The sequence below is a fragment of the Drosophila grimshawi genome, unplaced genomic scaffold (assembly GCF_018153295.1).
Source record: "Drosophila grimshawi isolate 15287-2541.00 unplaced genomic scaffold, ASM1815329v1 contig_311, whole genome shotgun sequence".
NCBI classification, from domain to species: domain Eukaryota; kingdom Metazoa; phylum Arthropoda; class Insecta; order Diptera; family Drosophilidae; genus Drosophila; species Drosophila grimshawi.
This window is the reverse complement of record NW_025063098.1, coordinates 3,752,019-3,771,571: the sequence shown is the minus strand read 5'-3', so window position 1 is coordinate 3,771,571 and position 19,553 is coordinate 3,752,019. Positions and strand designations below refer to the sequence as shown.

The 19,553-nt window shown below is 39.7% G+C and overlaps 1 protein-coding gene across 1 annotated transcript in view; it reads right to left on the bottom strand.

Annotated features, from left to right (window-relative positions):
- Nucleotides 1-6,508: 6,508 nt before the first annotated feature.
- The window catches only part of LOC6563142 (GATA zinc finger domain-containing protein 10), a 28,513-nt gene continuing 15,468 nt past the window's right edge, over nucleotides 6,509-19,553 (bottom strand). Inside the window, exons 3-5 of the mRNA XM_001990468.3 lie at nucleotides 18,512-18,624; nucleotides 10,552-10,828; nucleotides 6,509-8,535 (exon numbers count right to left, since the gene is read on the bottom strand). Of these exons, the coding sequence (XP_001990504.2) occupies nucleotides 7,006-8,535; nucleotides 10,552-10,828; nucleotides 18,512-18,624 (1,920 nt within the window). The 3' untranslated portion in view covers nucleotides 6,509-7,005. The remainder of the gene's footprint in view (nucleotides 8,536-10,551; nucleotides 10,829-18,511; nucleotides 18,625-19,553) is intronic.

Sequence of the window (19,553 nt, the reverse complement as noted above, 5' to 3'; positions counted from 1 at the left end):
ACTGTGAATTTGTGAATCACATATTACCATAATTGACAGCTTATTAATCATATGATATCATTACTTCGATAAAAACACATAGACGCATAGTGTTGGTAAACCTTTAAGTACATATGTACATATGTATGTAGATACATAATCAGTTTGCGGAGTGGGTAAATAGATTCACATAGAACACATTGCATCATGTGATGTTGGCCTCCTGAGCTCTTGATACTCCCAACTGCAAATTACTTTCGAGTACCGTTCAATTCAAGTTATGTAATCTCAAATGTCGTTATGAACTTTGGTGATAAATGAATGAGTGATAGGTGACAACTGAAGTGGTCAGCAACCATTTAAGACTTCAAGACCCAAGCGGTATATATATACAAAAAAATGTTATGTGCATTTATTGATAAGTCGCAGCTGGTGACTGTTTCATTACAAAAAATAACGAAATCTGTTCATCAAACTTGTGATTGAAGTTCTACTCAAAAACTATATAATGCATTCTCCTTTTGCTATTTTCAATTGATTTATGTAACTATTTGGTGAACTTGTATTTAGAATTTAAGTACATTTTCAATATAGATGTCATTTAATTTTGAAGACCTTCGCTCACTGAACTGATTTTTGTAGGCACCTAGTTGTGCTCAGTGTTGAACAACACCCCAAGCATGTAGCGCACTAACTGTGAACTGTTAATGGCACCTTGTCGAACACTTGGCACATACATTTTAAAAGACTTACATGTTTTAGTTACAAGATCCGAAAGTGGCACAGTATAGCCAAGAGAGAGCTACAGCGAGTAAGCTAGTTAGAGGAATAAAGACATATATATAGAGAGAGCGAGAGAGGAGAACAACTTTTTGGTACAGTTGACACACACATTCGTGCATCATCGTGCTGTTTCGGTTATAGGCGCCTAAACGGCACCCAAGACGACCCGCAAACTTTGCACACCACACCCACATTTCAGTTACAAGCATGTGCCACGCCCACAACAGCACTGTGGGGGCGGTGAATTTTGTTTCAGGTGTAACACTTCTGCCTGTTATTTAATTAAAAACTATTGCTCGTTTTGCAGTTGTGCTCGAAAAAGTTAATAAAAGTGCTTTTTAGCCCTTGTCTCGCATGTCTTGATTATTTAATTGGGCCATGTGAGAAATTTTAATGAATAGTTGAAACACTCTCAACATAAATCCATATAAACAGCTCCGTATGTCTGCATGCAGTGTGTACACACTGCCACCTTGGTAGCCAAAAGTTTTGATTAAACTAAAGTAGTGGAGTAGAGCATGCAGTAGTGCAACTATCCAAAGATAATCGTAATTGCAATTAAGCAATTTAAACAACATAAAAATGCTTGGCCAAACACCTCCGTATTAATTAACTAAATAATTGAAATTTGCTGTTGTTGCCGTTTAGTGTGGGACTCAGTCCAGAAAATTCTAATTCCTTGAGACAAGACAATTTATAATAAAATGTCAATATGATAAGACATGTGCTTATAACAATTCAAGCACACATGTACCTAATTATATTCTAAGAAAACCCTCTGATAACATTATAATTAGCGAGGGCTTTTCTGAGCGTGTCGTGTCCAAATTCCGATAAATTTGATCGAGGTCGAGCTAAGCAAACGAATTAATCATTGTCTATAAAAATAACTATGATCACAGCAGTTATCTTGTCTGATAAAAATGTTTTTTGAGTTTGAGAAGGCGACACAAACCCTTATAAACCTGCTCCATTCTCGATTTTTCGACGGAGATAATTTTTTAAATTTCACGTGGTCACGTGGCACTTTTGTTGGTGTCTAGGTCAGTTTTTAACTAGAAGCGCTTCGGGGTTTTCCCTGTTTTTGGCTTTGTGGTCGCGCTCCAAGTAACAGCGCTTTTTTGATTTGCTTTGAACTACTCCTTGAAAAGATTTCTTTGTTTACCATTCATGTGAAGTAACTTTTTACACCGTTTTAATGTCAAGTTGCTCTTTTTGTTACAGTTCATACTTTTATTGCCCTTTTAATAGAACTCCATATTTGTAGACATTCGTATTTGCACATTTACATTAATTGAGGTTTCCTCATTCTTAAATGATGAATGAGCAGTCCTCTGCTAGCAAGCTCTGTTCGATAAATATAAAGTCGATCAATAAACATAAAATCACAAAAAGATTGCATACTTTCAGGCCAAATAAAAATCCCACTTGCCGGAAAATAAACAAAATATAATAACATACTTTCGGGCGGAACAATCAAAATGTGAATGAAACCCTATTTCACATGATCTTCAAGCATATTCTTAGGATGAACATTAATATCTATGCAAAATAGTTTAAAAGCAAATGCAAATTTTAATTGCTTCTTAAAAGAAAGTAACTTAAAGTTAGCCAAATCTTTGCAAACTTTTTGGCGATATCCTGCTTTAAAATTCTGGAATATGTATCTTGTGTGTGTGGTCTCTTCAATATCCCCAATTCGTGCAACAAATGTTGGATCATTTTGTATTTAAATACCCCCAGAAATCTTATAAATATTTTTTATTTATTAATTTATATACATATATTTTTTAAATTTTATCTGATATTTAATTTAATTTCAATTTTTCTTACTTGTATTTTTTGTGTCGACTGACTCTAGTTGACATTAAATAAATAAATAAAAATATCAATAGTCAAAGAAAACTTATAAAAATTTCATTCACAGTGGAAAAAAGATATAAGCTGAAAGCACAAAATCATTGTTTCCTTGTGAACTACAGGGACGATTTGGGTGTCCTTAGGGCAGTTGGTAACTGAGGTCCACAGTTCAACAGAGTTATGAGAGAATCCTCGATTTGTCTGATTTTGAATTCTTTTTAATGTGAGTTCTAAAATATGTGTTCTTTTCAGGTGATTAAGGATATAACAAAGTCATGGCTTAAGAGCCCAGGTAATCTTAGCTAAAATAGATCTAAGTCGGTCAAGTCCCAAAAGATTATCGAAGGAAATAGTGTGCTAGGATTGAAAGGAAAGTGTGTTAGGATTCAAGGACTTTATGGTTATATTAGAATCCTTAACTCGCAGCGATATGAATTAGCTTGCTGCAACCAACACAAAACTTTGAGGCCTTCTTTTAGGAGCAATCATGTATTTGTGCTGAGTAGGAAGGATATTGAAATTGTTTGCTAATTGGCACACTTGATATCACAAGCACACAGATAGACACACACACATAGACAGACAGATACACGCACTCTTGCCTAAACTATGTTTGTGTGTGTGAATTTAATTGCACAACAAGCTTTGATGCATTTATTAAGAGCTCTCGCAAAGATGTCGGGTTTGCCTGCAACTGCAACATGCTGAAATGTATCTGAATGCTCTGCCTTTTTTCCCACTGGCAACCGCAGCAGAGTGCGAAGGTGGCAGATACACACACACACACACACACACACACACGCACACAGACTCCTTGAAAATAATTAAGTTGTTTATCTTAATGCAAGCATTTCTCTTGCTGCAAGTAACTGTTAATTACACTCTGAGCGCTTTATGCAAAAAGTACCAAAAAAAAAAAAGTAAATGAGGAAAACACAACGCAAAAGGAGAAGCGCAATGTAAACTTTCTATTAAAGGCAACCTTGCAAGCAACACACACCCACACACATACACAGGCACACCCACACACACACACACCCACACACACACACATACATACACACATACATACACACATACATACACGTGTGCGCACAGTAACTGAGCAATGCTTGTTTTATTCTTATGCCCCGCTCTCTGCTCGCTCCGCCTCCGCCCGCTCAAGTGCGCATTGCGCAAGCCAATTTAAATTTTAAAATAAGCACATTAACTGCATGCCCCCCCACACACCCACCCACACACAACCACACCCACACACACACACACACTTTCGCACACACGCGCGCATATTTAATTTGCTGCAGATTTACGCCTCTTGGCATGCTCCTCTTACAATTGCGTCTCAGGCTGGCATGGGGCATGCGGCATGCGGCATGCGGCATATGGCATCTGTTTTCATTGAGAGCATCAGATCACAGAGTTTGATGCCAGCTTCCGTTTTGGTTGCGGGAATTCCTCTGGAATAGTTAAACACTTTGCATCTGTATTCATAATTCGATTTTAATTATTATCCATATCTGCTTATAGAGAGAAGAACTAATTGTTAATTGCTTTTACAAAAAATGTATAAACTAACTAATTTTTTTTGGTTTCTTTTTTATTTTGGTTGAATTGTTTTTGTTTTTGTTTTTTGCATAATTGCTAATCATTTAATTTAATTGATATAAATGTACGATTAACTGGCGTTTAACATTATAAATTCGATTAAATCGTTTTGCGTTAAAATAGATTTAAGAGCCTCCATTCAATTTGGTTACACAAAAATTAGTTTCTGTATACTTAGGATCCGGCTGGGACCCAATGATGATATGATGTCAAAGTTCTTACACAAAAAGAAACCAACAGAAAACAATAGTTAATATATACAATTAGCATCTATTTTGTCTTTTCTTTTTCCTTTTTTTTTTTAGTTTTTAGTTTAACACAAGTGACTAAAACGTTATCGATTAACAGTAGTGTGTTTTTTAGGTTTTGTTTTTTTTTTTTTTTGGAAGAACTATAGCAATTTGATTTACGAGTTATTATTGACTTGTCATATTTACAGGAAATTTTGATACAAATGATGTCTTCGTTCGAGTTCTTGAGTTCTTGAATGATAGTTTAATTCCGTCTCATTTTGTTTTTTGTTTTTTTTTTTTGTTTTTGTACTGATATTGATAGTATCGGAAACCAGGTGTGCTATATTACATAAGTGCGGGACTCGAACAACGCTCCCAAAAATTGATATGTAATATTCAAAATGAATGCAAAATGATAAAAATTGGCAAATTTGCTTAAGCTGAAATGGAAAATGAAAAGAGTCACAATAATTCGGAAATATACGCGTCTAGTATTTATTCTAAGTTTAGATATTATAGGGTTGTCAGGCTGCTCCAATTATTTAGCTGCTTTGTCACTCGTTCAATGATTGTGCTTCTGCATAATTTTCAATACGTCAATATGGGAAGGTTTATGGTATATTTCTAGTATATATCCAAAAATCACAACAACTTGAACTGTTACAAAAGCATATTCTATGAGGGGAGTTGGGAGGCGGGAGGGAAGCAAAGGACAAGGGATGACTATACTAAATGCTATCAATGTTAACGCTTAGTATTATCGGGCTATAATTCTATATACAGCATAATTATTTTTGGGCTCAATCTCTAGTTTGTCGTATTAATATAATGTATAAACTACTAATTATAGGATACATTGCATTGTGCTCATATTATGTATATGAAAATTGTTACATTCGCATAGTACACTTCCTTAGCATCTCTTTAATCTAATAATGTTTTGTGTGTGGGTGTGTGTGGGAAGGTGGAGGTGGTGGTGGAGAGCGGGGCGGGGTTTTCAAGATATCCTATTGAATGAATTGGGCCTAAGTCGCTGGCTATTTACAGTACTGATACAACCTAGCAAGTGTTTCAAACTGGGGTCGAGGCCATTAACATATGGGGTAGCCCCTCACCTGTGTAGTTCTCTGCGGGTTCACTCGATATACCTAATGGGTGCTTAGTTTCACATAGTTTACAAGCGTTATCAACTAGCTTAATCACTAGGCTATCATTTATTAAACAATTCATTGTATTTATTAGTTTGCTGGCAATACGTCAAATATGTTTGGTATTTAGTTCAATTTCTCAATTGTTGTAATATATGTAAACAGTCTTATGAGAGCCTTTCAATTTGGGGCAAAGGCTACGTTAGATAAATGCATTTTCTTAGCTAACACAAACGAAAGGAGAAAACAGTTTTGTTACCAAAATGTTACACAAAAATGCAAGGAGAATCAGCAGAAATATAAAGCAAATGTTAAACATTCAAAACTATATTAAAAAAAATCAAATTGTTCGCTTTGTGGGTTTCCAATAGAGTTTTTGCGCTCGTTTTAGCTGCTGTCAAGTTTAAAATATCCAAAATGATATTTATCGATAACATTTCGATAACACTTTCTCCTATAATATTTAAATAAATATTTATTTGCATGCAGAAAGAACTAAATAAAAAACACTGAAATAAAGAGTAAAAAACTGCAATAAAAAAAACAAACATAAAATGCAATCCCAGCTGAAGTTTGCTGTGACACCCTGTATTCTGTTGCTCAACTCAAAGTCAAATTCAAATTCAAATCAAAAATCAAAAAGCCAATTTTCGTTTTAGATTTTTTCAATATTTTGTTTTATATGTATTTTTTTTTTAATTTTCGTCTTTTCTTTTTCATTTTCATTTGTTTTGCTCGTTTTTCTTTTCATTTGCTTAAAAACTAAAATAACAAACAAAAGTAAAAAATCATTTAAAATTACACTTTAGATTAGGTTGGACACTTAAAATAAGTTTTGCATAATTTACGTTATAAATTAATTTGTATTTGTTTTCATTTTCATTTTCGTTTTCGTTTTCATTTTTATTATTATATTGTAGAATTTGGCAATCACATTGGAAAAACACTTAGGCGCTATAAGTTCTTTGCGTTCTAGAAGTTATCGACTAAAGTTAAGCTGACTCTTTACTTAGTTACTTATTTACTTATGGCAGCCCCCTCCAAATAGGACGAGGGGTAAGTTAATATAACTTTAGCATATCTATAACATATGTCTATTGCTTTTACGATGTACACGCAGCGGAGAGAGACTTGTACTACACTTAGCCACAGTTCGTCCTCGCTAACTGCAACAACGTTACTCCAACTATAGAATTTCAAAAACAATTCAAAAAGAATTTTCGACATTTTTGGAAATTGTTGTCGCAATTAGGGAGAGTTCACCGTACACTGAGAACACGAATACGAGCTTACAAACTAGCTGTACAGCTTAAGCGAGAACGAGAACGCGAGCGAGCTTTCATCCGGACGAAAGCTCCTTAAATATATACAGGAATTGGCTGCGGGCTGCGGGCTGCTTACGCTGGCGACAAACCGGACGCATTATTATTGTCCAGCTGGGAGTGGATCGTGGAGCAGGCGCTGCTATTGTTATTATTCAAATTGGGACTGCTCATTGCTGCCACATCGTTGCTGCCGCTGGGCGCAACGGGGGATATGGTGGCAGCAACAGCGGGCGATGTAGCTTTCCTGCCCCGATGCCAGCCAAAGCTCAACGCTGCGCTCAACTTGCTGGCAGCCGGCTGCTGTTGCTTCGACTGCTGCTGCTGCTGCTGTTGCTGTTGCTGCTGCTGTTGCGTCTCCAGCGGCGTTGTCAGCTCGTAATCCTGTCGCCCAATCGAACTGGCCGGCGTATGATGACTGTAGCCGGAGTCGGAGCCAAAGCTGGAGTCACCGTACGGCGCCGCCTGTTGCTGCTGCCTGTAGTCCAGCGTTGTTGCATACGGACGCACTGCACCCGCCCCAGCCGCCGCCCCCGTCGCACTATCGTAATAATAGTTGGCATTGTACAACGGCTCCGCATAGCCGTAAGCGGGCTCCGCCGGCAGCATTGGTGCCGCATGAATCCGATGATGCTGATGCTGATGCGCCGCCAGCCGGCGATCGATGAGCCGGGGCTGTGTCCGCGCACGCATTGTGGCAGCCAGCAGACCGTTGACGCTATTGGGCGCATACTGTTGCACGCTCGGATACCGGATACGCTCCCTGTATATCGTCGAGAGCGGCGGCAGCGGCGGGCCAGAATGCGTCCCAGCGCCGGACGCCGCCTGGCTCAGCTGGGCATTGATGCGATTGCGACGCTCCACTTCGTGCTCGAGCGTATTGTAGAACTGTGGCGCCGTCGAGCGGGCCAAATAGTTGCCGAGGGACATCAAGTTGCTGCGATTGTCGTACAGCGGCGCCAAGTCCGCAATCTCTGACGTCGAACTGCTCTGCTGCTGCTGCTGCTGCTGCTGCTGCTGCAGCTGCTGCTGGCGACTGCGCGGCGTGCGTCGCAGCTGGGATTGGCTGGGATTGTTGGCAGCCAATGCGGCAGCGAGCTCGTTACAGTTATTACTATTATTATTGTTATTATTGGTATTATTATTATTGGTATTATTATTGTTGCTGCTCGCCGTCGAGGCGCTCGCCGTGGACGCATCCTGTGCCGTTGAGGAGCCCGAGCTGAGCACACTGTGCCGCTCCTGCGGCGGCGCTGCAATTGTACCCGTTGTTGCCACAACGGCTGCCACACTGCTGCCCCCAACGGCGGCCGCTCTCTCGTGGTAGTTGGCTGTGCCAGCTGCCACAGTAACTGTCGCATTTGTCAGATCCTTGTGGAAACTGCACTCGCCGGGCAGCGACAACTCATCCTCGGCGAAGTCATCGTCCGAATGCAGCGGTGGCTCCGATTCACCATCCGAATCTACCCGTCCTGGTCCCAGTTCCTCGTACACATTGTCATTGGAGCGGTACGGATCGGGTCCCGGTGACGAGCTGACCAGGAACGGTGGCGAACGCGTCATCGGAAATCCACTCGGATAATGTATGCTCTTCCCCTGCAGCAGCTACACGAGAGAGAGAGAGAGAGAGAGAGAGAGATGGGAAGAGAGAGAGAGAGAGAAAGTTAGTGAGATGTGCAAAACGACTTAGCAACTAAATTTAGGAGTAGAAAACAGCTTGAGTATGGTAACAACTGAGAGATACCCTGTAGCAGGTATAGTCAATTTTAATTACAGGGTATTACGTAGACAAATCGAGTGTGAGAACTAAAGCAACTATTTAATGAATTATATTTGCGTGACTTTAACAGAAATATAATTCTAAGTACTATATATACCCAACTACATGTTTGTACAGGGTACACAGCGCATACGACGCTTAAAAAGCGCATACACTCAACATGATTTAAGAGGGTATAAATAAATTCAACAATGCTCTCTGAAAGAACTCGCCTTGAAATCAAAAGTTTTTCTATTTCTTAGAAATAATATTAAAAAAATATTTTTAAAAAATCCAACCGAAAACTGTCAAATGCAAACCCTAGTTTTGAGATAGCCACAAGTATAAATAATTCTAGAAATTTACTTTCTGAATAATACTTCTGAATAATAATATTTTAGGGAATTACAGGGTATCTGCTGGTGCAGTGCAACGGCAACCGCAAGCAGTTGTTGAAACAGCGCAAAGCCGACAAAAGGCCAAAGCCAAAAAACAAAATGCCGCAAGAAATGAATAATAAATAAGCAGAAAGCGAAGAGAAATGCAAACAGGAGCAAGCAGGACTAGCCAGGACGAAGCAGGACAAACGAAGTGAAAGTAACACTGAAAGCCGGCAACCAACAAATAAAAAGCATGCGAAAAAAGCACGTGAAAAAAAGGTTTAAAATTATACGCGACTTAGTTGAGGGTGAAAGGATTACGCAAGGATGCCTCAAAGAAGTGAGTGAGAAAGAGAGAGAGTGAGAGAGAGAGAGGGGGGGGGGGGGGGGGAAATGCAATGCAAAATTGCAAAATGCGTTTCGAGCTGGTTTCGAGATTTGTGTCAAGGAGAATCATGGCCTAAAGGAGCTGTTTATCAGACATTCAAATAAACACACACTTCACTTTGAGCACACAGGAGGCACACAGGACGAAGAAAATGGACCATAAAGCGCCATCAAGAAATATGATGATGCGAAGGCAGCAGAAAAAAACAGCAGAAGCTGCAAGCAAAAGGAAACAAAACAAGCCAAAGGTAAACAGAAAAAAAATGAAGGGAAAAAGGCGTCGAGAGTCGTAAAAATGGCACAAAAGGCGCACAAATTAAGCCGCGGGGCAGAACAGATAATGCATAAATATATATCGTGTGTCATATATATACATATATATATATATATTTATGTGTGTGTACAGTGTGCGCTAAATAAAACGGAACATGCGCCAGTTCGCATTTGTAATAAATATGAAAAGGAATGAAAAAATTAATTATGCTCAAAATGGAAAATATTTATTAATTGAAATTGCTGCATTCTTTTTGCTGTTGAGGAATTTTCAAATTAAATAAAAAAAAATGCAACGTTCAGTTTAGCGAGTGCACACTGTAGAATTATATATATGAATTCGATATGTGTGTGTCGCTGTCAAGTTCAAGTGTAAATTGAGGCGTTCCCAAGGAGGAGCCTCACTGAGCGAGTGAGTGAATGAGTGAATGAGCGAGTGAATGAATGGCGAGCAGGATGAAGACAGGCATTAAGGAAATGTGGTTTCATTTTACACAAGTTTGACAATTGAATTGTCCTTGATGTGTGCCCCTGTGTGTGTGTGTGTGTGTGTGTGTGTGTGACAGGTTGACAATGACAGTGCAATGTTTTGACAGGAATTGTCGTAATGTTTGGCTGCAAAGCGAAAAAAAAAAACATCCGTCAACAATTTGCCGAAAAGACGACATAAGAAAAAACATCCTGCACAACAATTAAACAATTGTGACAAACAAACAATGGAAAGCGAGACGTGAGAAGCAGAGCGAATAAGAATAGGGGAGTAAAGGGTAAGGGGTAAGGGGTAAGGGGCAAAGGAGCTAGGGGTAGGGGGACAATACTAACCTCTGCATGCGGATGCTGCTGATAGTGATGATGATGATGATGATGGTGATGCGGATGCGGATGCTGATACTGATGGTGCCGCATCACCAACGGCCGGTGGTGACCCAAATGTGCATCGGGATCCTCGTACATGGCAAGATGATGATGATGATGCTGCCCACTGTGCGTGCCACCGCCACCAGCTCCGCCGCCGCCGCCACCCAAGGGCAAAGCACCACTGAGAGCGCCACGTGTCGGCGTCTTGCACGGCAGCAGATTCTGCACCTTTCGCTTATTTCTGTAAATACAAAGAAGAAAGAGACAATTTCTGATTAGTGACTGTGCAAGTTGTTAAGAGCTGGAAGAGCTTAAGTGATACGGATTAAAGAGTTACTGAAGCTGTCAAAAGCACGATCAATGAGCACGCCAACTAAAGAGCAAAAACTTAAGCTTAAAGCTGTCACAGCTTAAAGTCAACTAAAGAGCGTCGCGGTTGAGTGCAGGCAATAAATTTAAGAGAGAGGCGCTGACCAAGGCTGAGTTTAGATCCCCCGCCAAGCAGCTTAAAGAAGAAAAAGAGCAAGTCTTTAAGGAAGTGTATAAATTAATAAGCTGTAAAGAGCGAGTGAGTGGGCGGGCAAGCTTAAAGAGCGCCGTTAAAGCTGTGCCATAAATAAGAGAGAGCCAGTCCAAGAGACTGGGTGATGGAGCAAGAGCTCATTCGATTTTAATTGGGCAAGTAGCTTAAAAAGAGCCTTATGTAAGGACTAGACAAACGTGTGCGAGGATGGGCGGGGGAGGCTGATGAGCAGAAGAGAGCAATGATGATGACGTTGATGACTTTGTTCGAGCATCGCTCGCTTAATTGAGAGCCATCAGTTTTCGGTCAGCCAACGATGACTATGCAGAAGAAGAAGACGACGAAGCAGGCGAAGAGAGTGAAGAAGCAGACGAAGACGAAGAGATAAATCGATTTGTAATGGCTGCAATAATGTTGGGCGCAGACAGAGAAGGGGCGGGTTGGTGGGTGGGCGTGTCTATAGCCAATGATAAATGTACAGGTAAAAACAGGCGCCAAGCCAAAGCAGCGGCAAATATTTCATTTAAGCAGAGTTGTTGTGATTAATAAAGAATGCGACAACAGCAAAAGCAAAAAACCAAAAAAAAACAAAAGCAAAAACAAAAGCAAAAACGCAACACACACAAAAATGCGACCAAAAAGTGTGCCACATAAAATTCAATTTAAATAAGCAGCCAGCTAAAAGCATCGGCAGCAGCAGCAGCTGTAAACACAGAAGGAGAAACAGGAGCTAAGCACGCAAGGACAAGGACGAAGCTGGCAACGAGACAGGAAGGATGTCAAAACAAGTCGATGGCATTTTTGTTCTTGTTATTGTTGTTGTTGGATCTGGGAGGCAAACCGCGTGCCATGAAAATAATGAACATAATTAAGTGTTGCCCATGGCAAAAAGACAACACCAGCTAACATCAAGCCCCCCCCTACACCCCGCCCCCATCCGACAACCTCACATCCCTGCTCCCTGAGAGAAGCTGGCATATGGCAAACTGTAAGATTCGCCAGTTTGCCGAGTTTGCCGAGTGCTCAGCATAAGCATAATGAAAAATGTGGAATTAAATTGATGCCACGTCGAGTAGCATGCCCCAAGGGCCAAGTATACAAAATGTATGAGTTGTGGGCTAAGCCAAGGGGCAAATGAGCGGGGCAGGGGTGAATGGGGGAAGTGGCAGCTAGAGCTGTCAGCCTTGTAATGTCTTGTAGGTAAACATGTTGCGCGATGTCAAACGGAAGTCGCTCGTAAAAACTCGCATGCACAAAAACCCGACAAGCCCAACTACCCCAGCCACCTCCCCCAACCCCCAACCCCCAACCCACTCTACACAAAACAAAAGCGAAAGCTAACTGTCGTAGAGCGCATCTGATTGTGGGAACGAGGAATATATATACATATATATACATATATATATGTTTACATATATACTTATTAAAAATGCTAGCCTACTTTCGGGAGAGTGGCAAAGTCTGAATACGCTTTCGCAGTGCAAAACGTTTACGAAAGACGCGCAAAGAGAAGTTGTCGAAATTGTTTACGCTTGGAGTGAGAGTGAATTGAGAGTAAATGGTTATTTAAACAGCAAAAGAGAGAGAGAGAGAGAGAGAGAGAGAGAGAGAGAGGAAGACAGAGAGAGAGATAAACAGATAGAGAGAGACAGAGAGAGCGTTAAAGGAAAAGCGAGAAAGAAAACGAGGCAAGGAGAAAAAATGGAGAGTGATAAATTGGTTAGTTAGTTAGTTGACTAACAGTTAAACGTAGCTTAACCACGCCCACGAATATGTTGCAAAAAGGAATCATGCAGAAGATAAGTAATAAAGCTAAATGCCAGTAAAACGTTTACGAATGTGACGCAAAGGGGAATAGCACAGTTTAAAATGCGCTCGAGAGTGTAAAAGGAAACTGCAAAATTGAAATGCTTGCAAGAAGTCGAAGAAGAAAGCTGCGAATACAGCCAGTAAAGCGTTAGCGAAGCTAAGATAAAGAGGAATGTGAGTAGCTCTCTATGTCAAATTGAAGACATGTCGAGCTGTGAGCTGTGAGCTGCGTCCATGTTGCAAGTGAAAGCTGAGAGTCTCCACGCTCGAGGAGAGCATAATGTGTGGCATTCTGTGTGGCAGCTTGCCTGTTTGCCTGACTGTTTGACTTTGCTTAGGAGGCAAGGACTGTCAGGCTGTCTGCGTGCCTTGTAAAATATTCTTAAAAGTAAATTAAATAATGTGGCATGCCACAAGATGACGCACAAGCCAAGCACGAGCCACAAACAAAAAAGAGCAGAACAGCAACAGCAACAGCAACAGCCACAGCAACAACAGCAACAACAACTGACTTTAACTTTGACTTGAACTTATTTCATTTCATTTCACTTACGAGGCGTAAAAATGGAATCAACGCGTGCAAATTTAAATGCTCCTGTGTGTGGTGTGTGTGTGTGTGTGTGTGTGGCATGGGGTGGGTGCTGCTTCACCCCTTAAGCAGCATGTTTGATTTCTAAGCACAAATGGACGCCGAGTCCCAAGTGTGTCGTACAATTTGGCCAGCGCGTAAAAGAAAAAGTCCAAGAAAAGCAGTGCTCAATATAAAAGGGGTAGTTGTGCCACACCCCCTACCAGCCCCCTCCCCCCCCCCCACGCTTCGAGATAGCGAGAGCATACCTTTGGGGCAGCATCAAGGGTTGCCGCTTTTGGCATAAGCAATTTACAATAAAATGTGTTGGCCAAGGCAACAATCCAATTCTGCACGTGAGGGTGAAAAACTGAGCCAAAGTTGAAGTTGAAGTGGAAACTGAAGCAGAAACTGAAGCTGTCTCTTCTAGTCTAACGGTATTCGCATTTGCTGTATCTTTTATTTATGAACTGCGTTGCACGTCCAGCCAAACAAAGGGCTGCTGAGCGAGTCAAGTGCGAAGCTGCAAAAGCGCAAAACAACTTTTAGTCTTTGAGACTTTGATATGCAAATGATGCAAATTGATTTTCATGGCTTGCCTGAAATCTAATTGTCTGTATCCAGTTCGATATACGTATAATCTATATATATATGTATCCATATAACAGCAACTGCCACAAGCCGCAAACCAGTTTATTTAAAGCATGGCTTTTAATAACAAAAATAAAAAGAAATAAAAAAATCTCACAAATTATTATACAAAAATATAATGAACTTTAATAACTGCGGCCCGCCCCCCTCGCCGCTCATCATATTTACTTAATCATATATTCTTAAGGGTCTGCACTTGATTAAAAATTGCCAGGGCAACCCTGCCGCAAAGAAGCAATAAGTATAAAATGAGTTTTGTGGCAAGGCCTAAGAGCAGAAGTTGCTTAAGTAGATGCCGCTCATAATAATAATAAAGCGCAAATTGTGCTTCCTTGTTGCACACTCCTGTGGCAGTCAGTCAGGCAGTCGGCCAGGGTTGTCATACGCACCGGAAATGGCCAAATGAAATTGCGAGCAGATGAAATTGATTTTATTTATTTAGCAGTCAAGATTAACGGCTCACACACTCACACACACACGCACACGCAGATCATTTTTGTGGGTTGCCAGGGTTGCCAGCGCCCATCTCTATTTAATATGCATGAGCGCTTCAGCAAGTGGCGCCCCCCGTGACTTTAATGTGCTACAGTTGCAGAAAAAAAACACACACACAAAAAAAGAATGTACAAAAAAGTTGTCGCAAACATTTTAATTTCAATTTCAATTCCACTTTTCGTAGGCAATTATTTGCATAAAATTGAACCAGTTTATTGAAATATTATTAACTGGCGACAATGTTAACAATTTGCACGACAACCGCTTCAGATTTGCACATGTTGCATGCCACATTTTTTTTTTTTTGGGTGGCAACTCTCGCATTTTACGCAATTAATAAAGTTCAATGTGCAAACATTTGCAAAAAGTCGGTTGATAGTAGGAATGGCTTGGAAAGGGGATTGTGGGTGGTGGGTGTTGGGTGGGGTGTGGCAGGTGTGAGATTTCAACACTCTGGCGGTTTATTAAAATAATTAAGGTAATTATGAACAGGCGACTCCATGGACTCATAATAAATACCATTTATGGTTTGCACAATGAAAAAATTAAAGCGAGTAAAAAAATAATAATAAAATACTAAATGGTTTGATATTGCAGTTATTTAAGGGCTTAAATACAAAGAAGTGCACTTTGTGGCAAGAGTGGTTAAAATCATGGCAAAAATGTTTAAAATCTGCGCGATTAATATTTAAATGAGGGGTTTATGTGGATCCATTAAGTTAATGATAAGCTTGCTCAAAAAACACATCGACTGTGAGCATAAGATAAGTACAAAAGTGTCATTATTCAGTTAAAAGTTGGCACAAATTTAGGAAAAATCTGTGGCATTTCAAGGAAAGCTTGCAGACATAGAGCATCCTTAGTAATTCAATTAAAAATGAGTACACTGAGCGAGAATGAGTAAGCTTTGCTAATCAGCTGAAAGGTAGTCTAAATCCCTATTTGAATCTATTATAGGAATCCTTAATGTTTAAAGGAAAGCTATTGAAAGTAGAGTATGATTTAGAAGGAATATTTAGTAGATATTTGAAATAAAGTATTCCTGGTTACTCAATAAAAAAGAGTCTCAATTTGGAATATTTTGAATGCATGCTTTTTATTCAAAGGAAACATGTCATCGAGAGACTTTTATGTTCAGTCTAAATTTGAATGTTTTCTGAATATAATTAAATGTTGAAAATCGCTCGTTTTGCAACACTGCCACTCCTCCTGCCACACAGACGAAAGCCTCAATAAACAACTTGGCCTTAGGCAACGGGGATCTATTAACGGGGACCTATTATTCCATTATCCATTTCATAATATTTTTTTTTATTTTTCACGCCCCTCAACAACAACAACTTCCGCTTTTATGTGTTGACATTACGATTATTTTATTTCTATTATATAGCTTAGGCCAAAACAACAACAACAACAACAACAACAAAATAAAGCACAAATCAAAGGCAAAAGAAGAAAAAATGAAAAAATAAATAAAATTAGTTGCTATTTTATTTATAGGTTTTCTATGTTGTACGCAACACGATAACCTAAAACACACACACACACACACACACACACAAATACAAATACAAATACAATATGAATATGAATATGAATATAGATATGTATATGCATGGGCTATTCACATTCACATTCACATTCATATTCATATTTATTTGTCGTTGTTGTTGTTGTTGGCGCCCATAAAGGCAAAAATAATGTGCCACATCATAAATGCCACAAAAATGGCGCTAGACTCAAGTTGTTGCTGTTGTTTTTGTTGCTCCACATTTATTTTTCTTTTCCTTTTTTTTTTGCGTTGGACATTCATAGTCATTTATACACAAACACACACGCACACACACAGATACACACACACACACACACATACACACACACACAGATACAACACACGCACATGCAGATAGCAAATGGAGCAAGTTGTTGAGGCAACACTTAAAGCGGCAGCTTTCTGCTATCTGTCTCTGTGTGTGTGTGTGTGTGTTTGTAATAAAGATACTCTCTCTGTGAGTGTGATGTGTGTGTGTGTGTGTGTGTGTGTGTTGTGGACATGGCTACAACCTCAGAGATGATGAAGCACACCAACAACAACAACTACAACAACAACAATATTTGCTTGTGTGCGTGTCTTTTGGGTTGCTCTTTCTCTCTCTCTCTCTCTGTCTCTCTCTGTCTCGCTTCATTCCGGTCTGTGTGTTCGTGCGGTCAGCAAACTTTAATGAATATGTATGAAAATCGCTTGTAGCAACTGCTTCAGCCAAACCCAACCCACACCCGCCCCTAACCAATGACCCTCGACTCAATTTCAGTGCCAACTTTTTGGGCTTATAGCAAAATCGATGCACAACATTGTTGTTGTTGGTGTTGTTGTTGTTACTTCAACACTTGTTGATGTTAATGAGAGCTGGCACAGGAGAGCACAAAAAGCGCAAGAGAAGAACGCTTTAAGAGCAAAGAGTAAAAATACTTTTGCTAAAATGAGCGTAAAAAGTTGCAGGGAAATTTAATCTCTGCATTGAAGATCGCCTGCGCTTAAAATATCCCTCTGCTTATTTCCCTGCTTATATTTCCCTGAGCATACATATCCCGGCCCCCCACTCTCTTAAGAGCTTAAGCTCCGCACTAAACTTTTGCTCACACACACTCATTACATCAAATAAATGTTTAGCTACAACTCAATTATAATACAACCCACTAAAATACACACACACACACACACACAAAAAAGGCAGATAAACTTTTTAAAGCGAGCAGTGAAGAGTTGAGCAGTTCTCCCTTAACCTCTATCTCTCTCTCTTAAAGGTCGGACATTTGCTGTGCGTGCAAAAATCTTTGGCTGCTCGCTAACACATTGCACTAACACATGTACACGCATGCATATATGCCTGTGTGCGTGTAAACTACAGACAGGCAGCGCTGAGTTGTAGTTGTTGTTGTTGTATGCACTTTGTATTTTTTTGTTTGCCTTTAGTGTGGTTATTTTTGCCGCAGATTTCATTTGGTTTCCAATCTGACAACTCCTTTTTTTAATATTGTTTTTTTTTTTTGCTTTTGCTTTTGTTTTGCTCTTTTTTTAGTGTAGAAAGCAAATTGTTTTACTTTTTGCTCCTCTTGATGTAACTGTGTTCGCTCTGTGTGTGTGTGTCGGCCATTTCTCACGGGTTTTTTTGCCATTTGTGTGTTTAAAATTTCAATTTAATTTAGATTTGGTTTTAAGACTGCAAACAAACACACACACACACACAGCCAGACACACACACACGGATGCATTTAGGTCAGCGCTGGAAAGTAGACTACATTAATTTTCGTTTGCGTTTCCGTTATTTTGTTCTTGTTGTTGGTTGTTTTTTTGTTCTTGTTTGTTGTTGTTGTTGTTGTTGTATCCTTGTTGCGGGACTTTAGCAAATGAGTTTTCACAGTTATAAATGCATATGCATAGCTTATAATGTTTATTTGGTTACGCATTTGTTTCGCGTGGCATTAAATATTTGGCTGCCCAACACTTAGCCTCGATTTATTATGCAACACTTATTTATGTACATTAAACAAAGTGTGCTTCAGCTTTAGTTCAAATATTAAAAATAATACAAATTAAATTTATAATAATTTTATGCTCAATCTTAATACAATGGAATACCATGCAAGCAACATGTTGCCAACCGCAAAGCAGCAACACTCTTCAGTTAGTTCAGCAAAAGCAAACCGCAAGCCACAGATCAGATTTCAGGCAAAGGCAAAGTCAAACTTATGCAGCAGAAAACAGCTGCACTTAATTAGAGAACCAGCTCCAGCCGCGCTCTTCACACTCTTCCATGTTAAGCATATTTTTATATATATATATGTATGTGTATGTGTGTGTGTGTGTGTGTACTTACTTCCAGACAAACAGCGAAGAGATGAGCACAATGAGCACGAGGAGCAGGGAGAAAACCGCAATCATCGCTGAGGTGGCCAGTGATTGGCTGCTGTACAGGCTGGCATCCAAAATCTGCAAGAGGGAAGAGAGAAAGAGAGAAGAGCATGAGTTCAAATTACTTAAGAGTGGAGTGAAAAGTAAAAGTAAAAAAAAGTTCAAGACGATGCAAATCACGGCGCAACTCAAACACAAAGCCATTTTGCATGCCAACAAACAAACAGAAAAGGAAACAACAGGCTGAAAAAAGAAGAAGAAAACAACAACAACAAGAAGAAAAAAAAAACGAAGTGGAAGAAAGAGCACAGAATTTCGGTAAATATGCCTAACGAATAGCAAACAAAAGCGCACGCCGCTGTTAACCTTTTAAACGTGTAAGTGTATGTGTGTGTGTGTGTGTGTGTGTGTGTGTGTGTGTGTGTGTGTGTGTGTGTGTGTGTGGCTGCCTGTGTGTGTGCTGTGTTCTCCGCATTCTTAAGATGGCTACAATTGAGTGGGCGCTCTTCTTCTTCTTCCTCCTCTTCTTTTGGCAATCAACCAAATTAAGGTCAAAAAACCTAAGGAAAAAATGTGCCTACTCAACAACAACAACAACTAAAAGAAGAAAATTAAGAAGAAGAAGAGGAAATGAAAGTATTTAGCATTGCCTAACTGTAATAAAAAGAAGAACTTTTGCTCAGATTCAATTTGACTTTGTTGCAAATGCCAAAAACCACAAAAACAAAAACAAAAAATAAAAATTAAAAAAAAATGTTTGCCATCAAAGATAAACTGGCAGTTATTTTAATTTGCTATTTATTTGTATTTATTTTGATGCTGCTGAAAACATTTTTGCTCTGAATGAATTTTGCTTCGCACCTGTCAAACACACACACACACACACACACAAGGATCAAGACACACACACACGCATAAATCACTCAAATGCATTGGGAAAATGTTTTGATGAAAGAGTAAGCGATTGAGATGGAGAGAGAGCGGGAGAAAGAGAGAGAGAGAGAGAG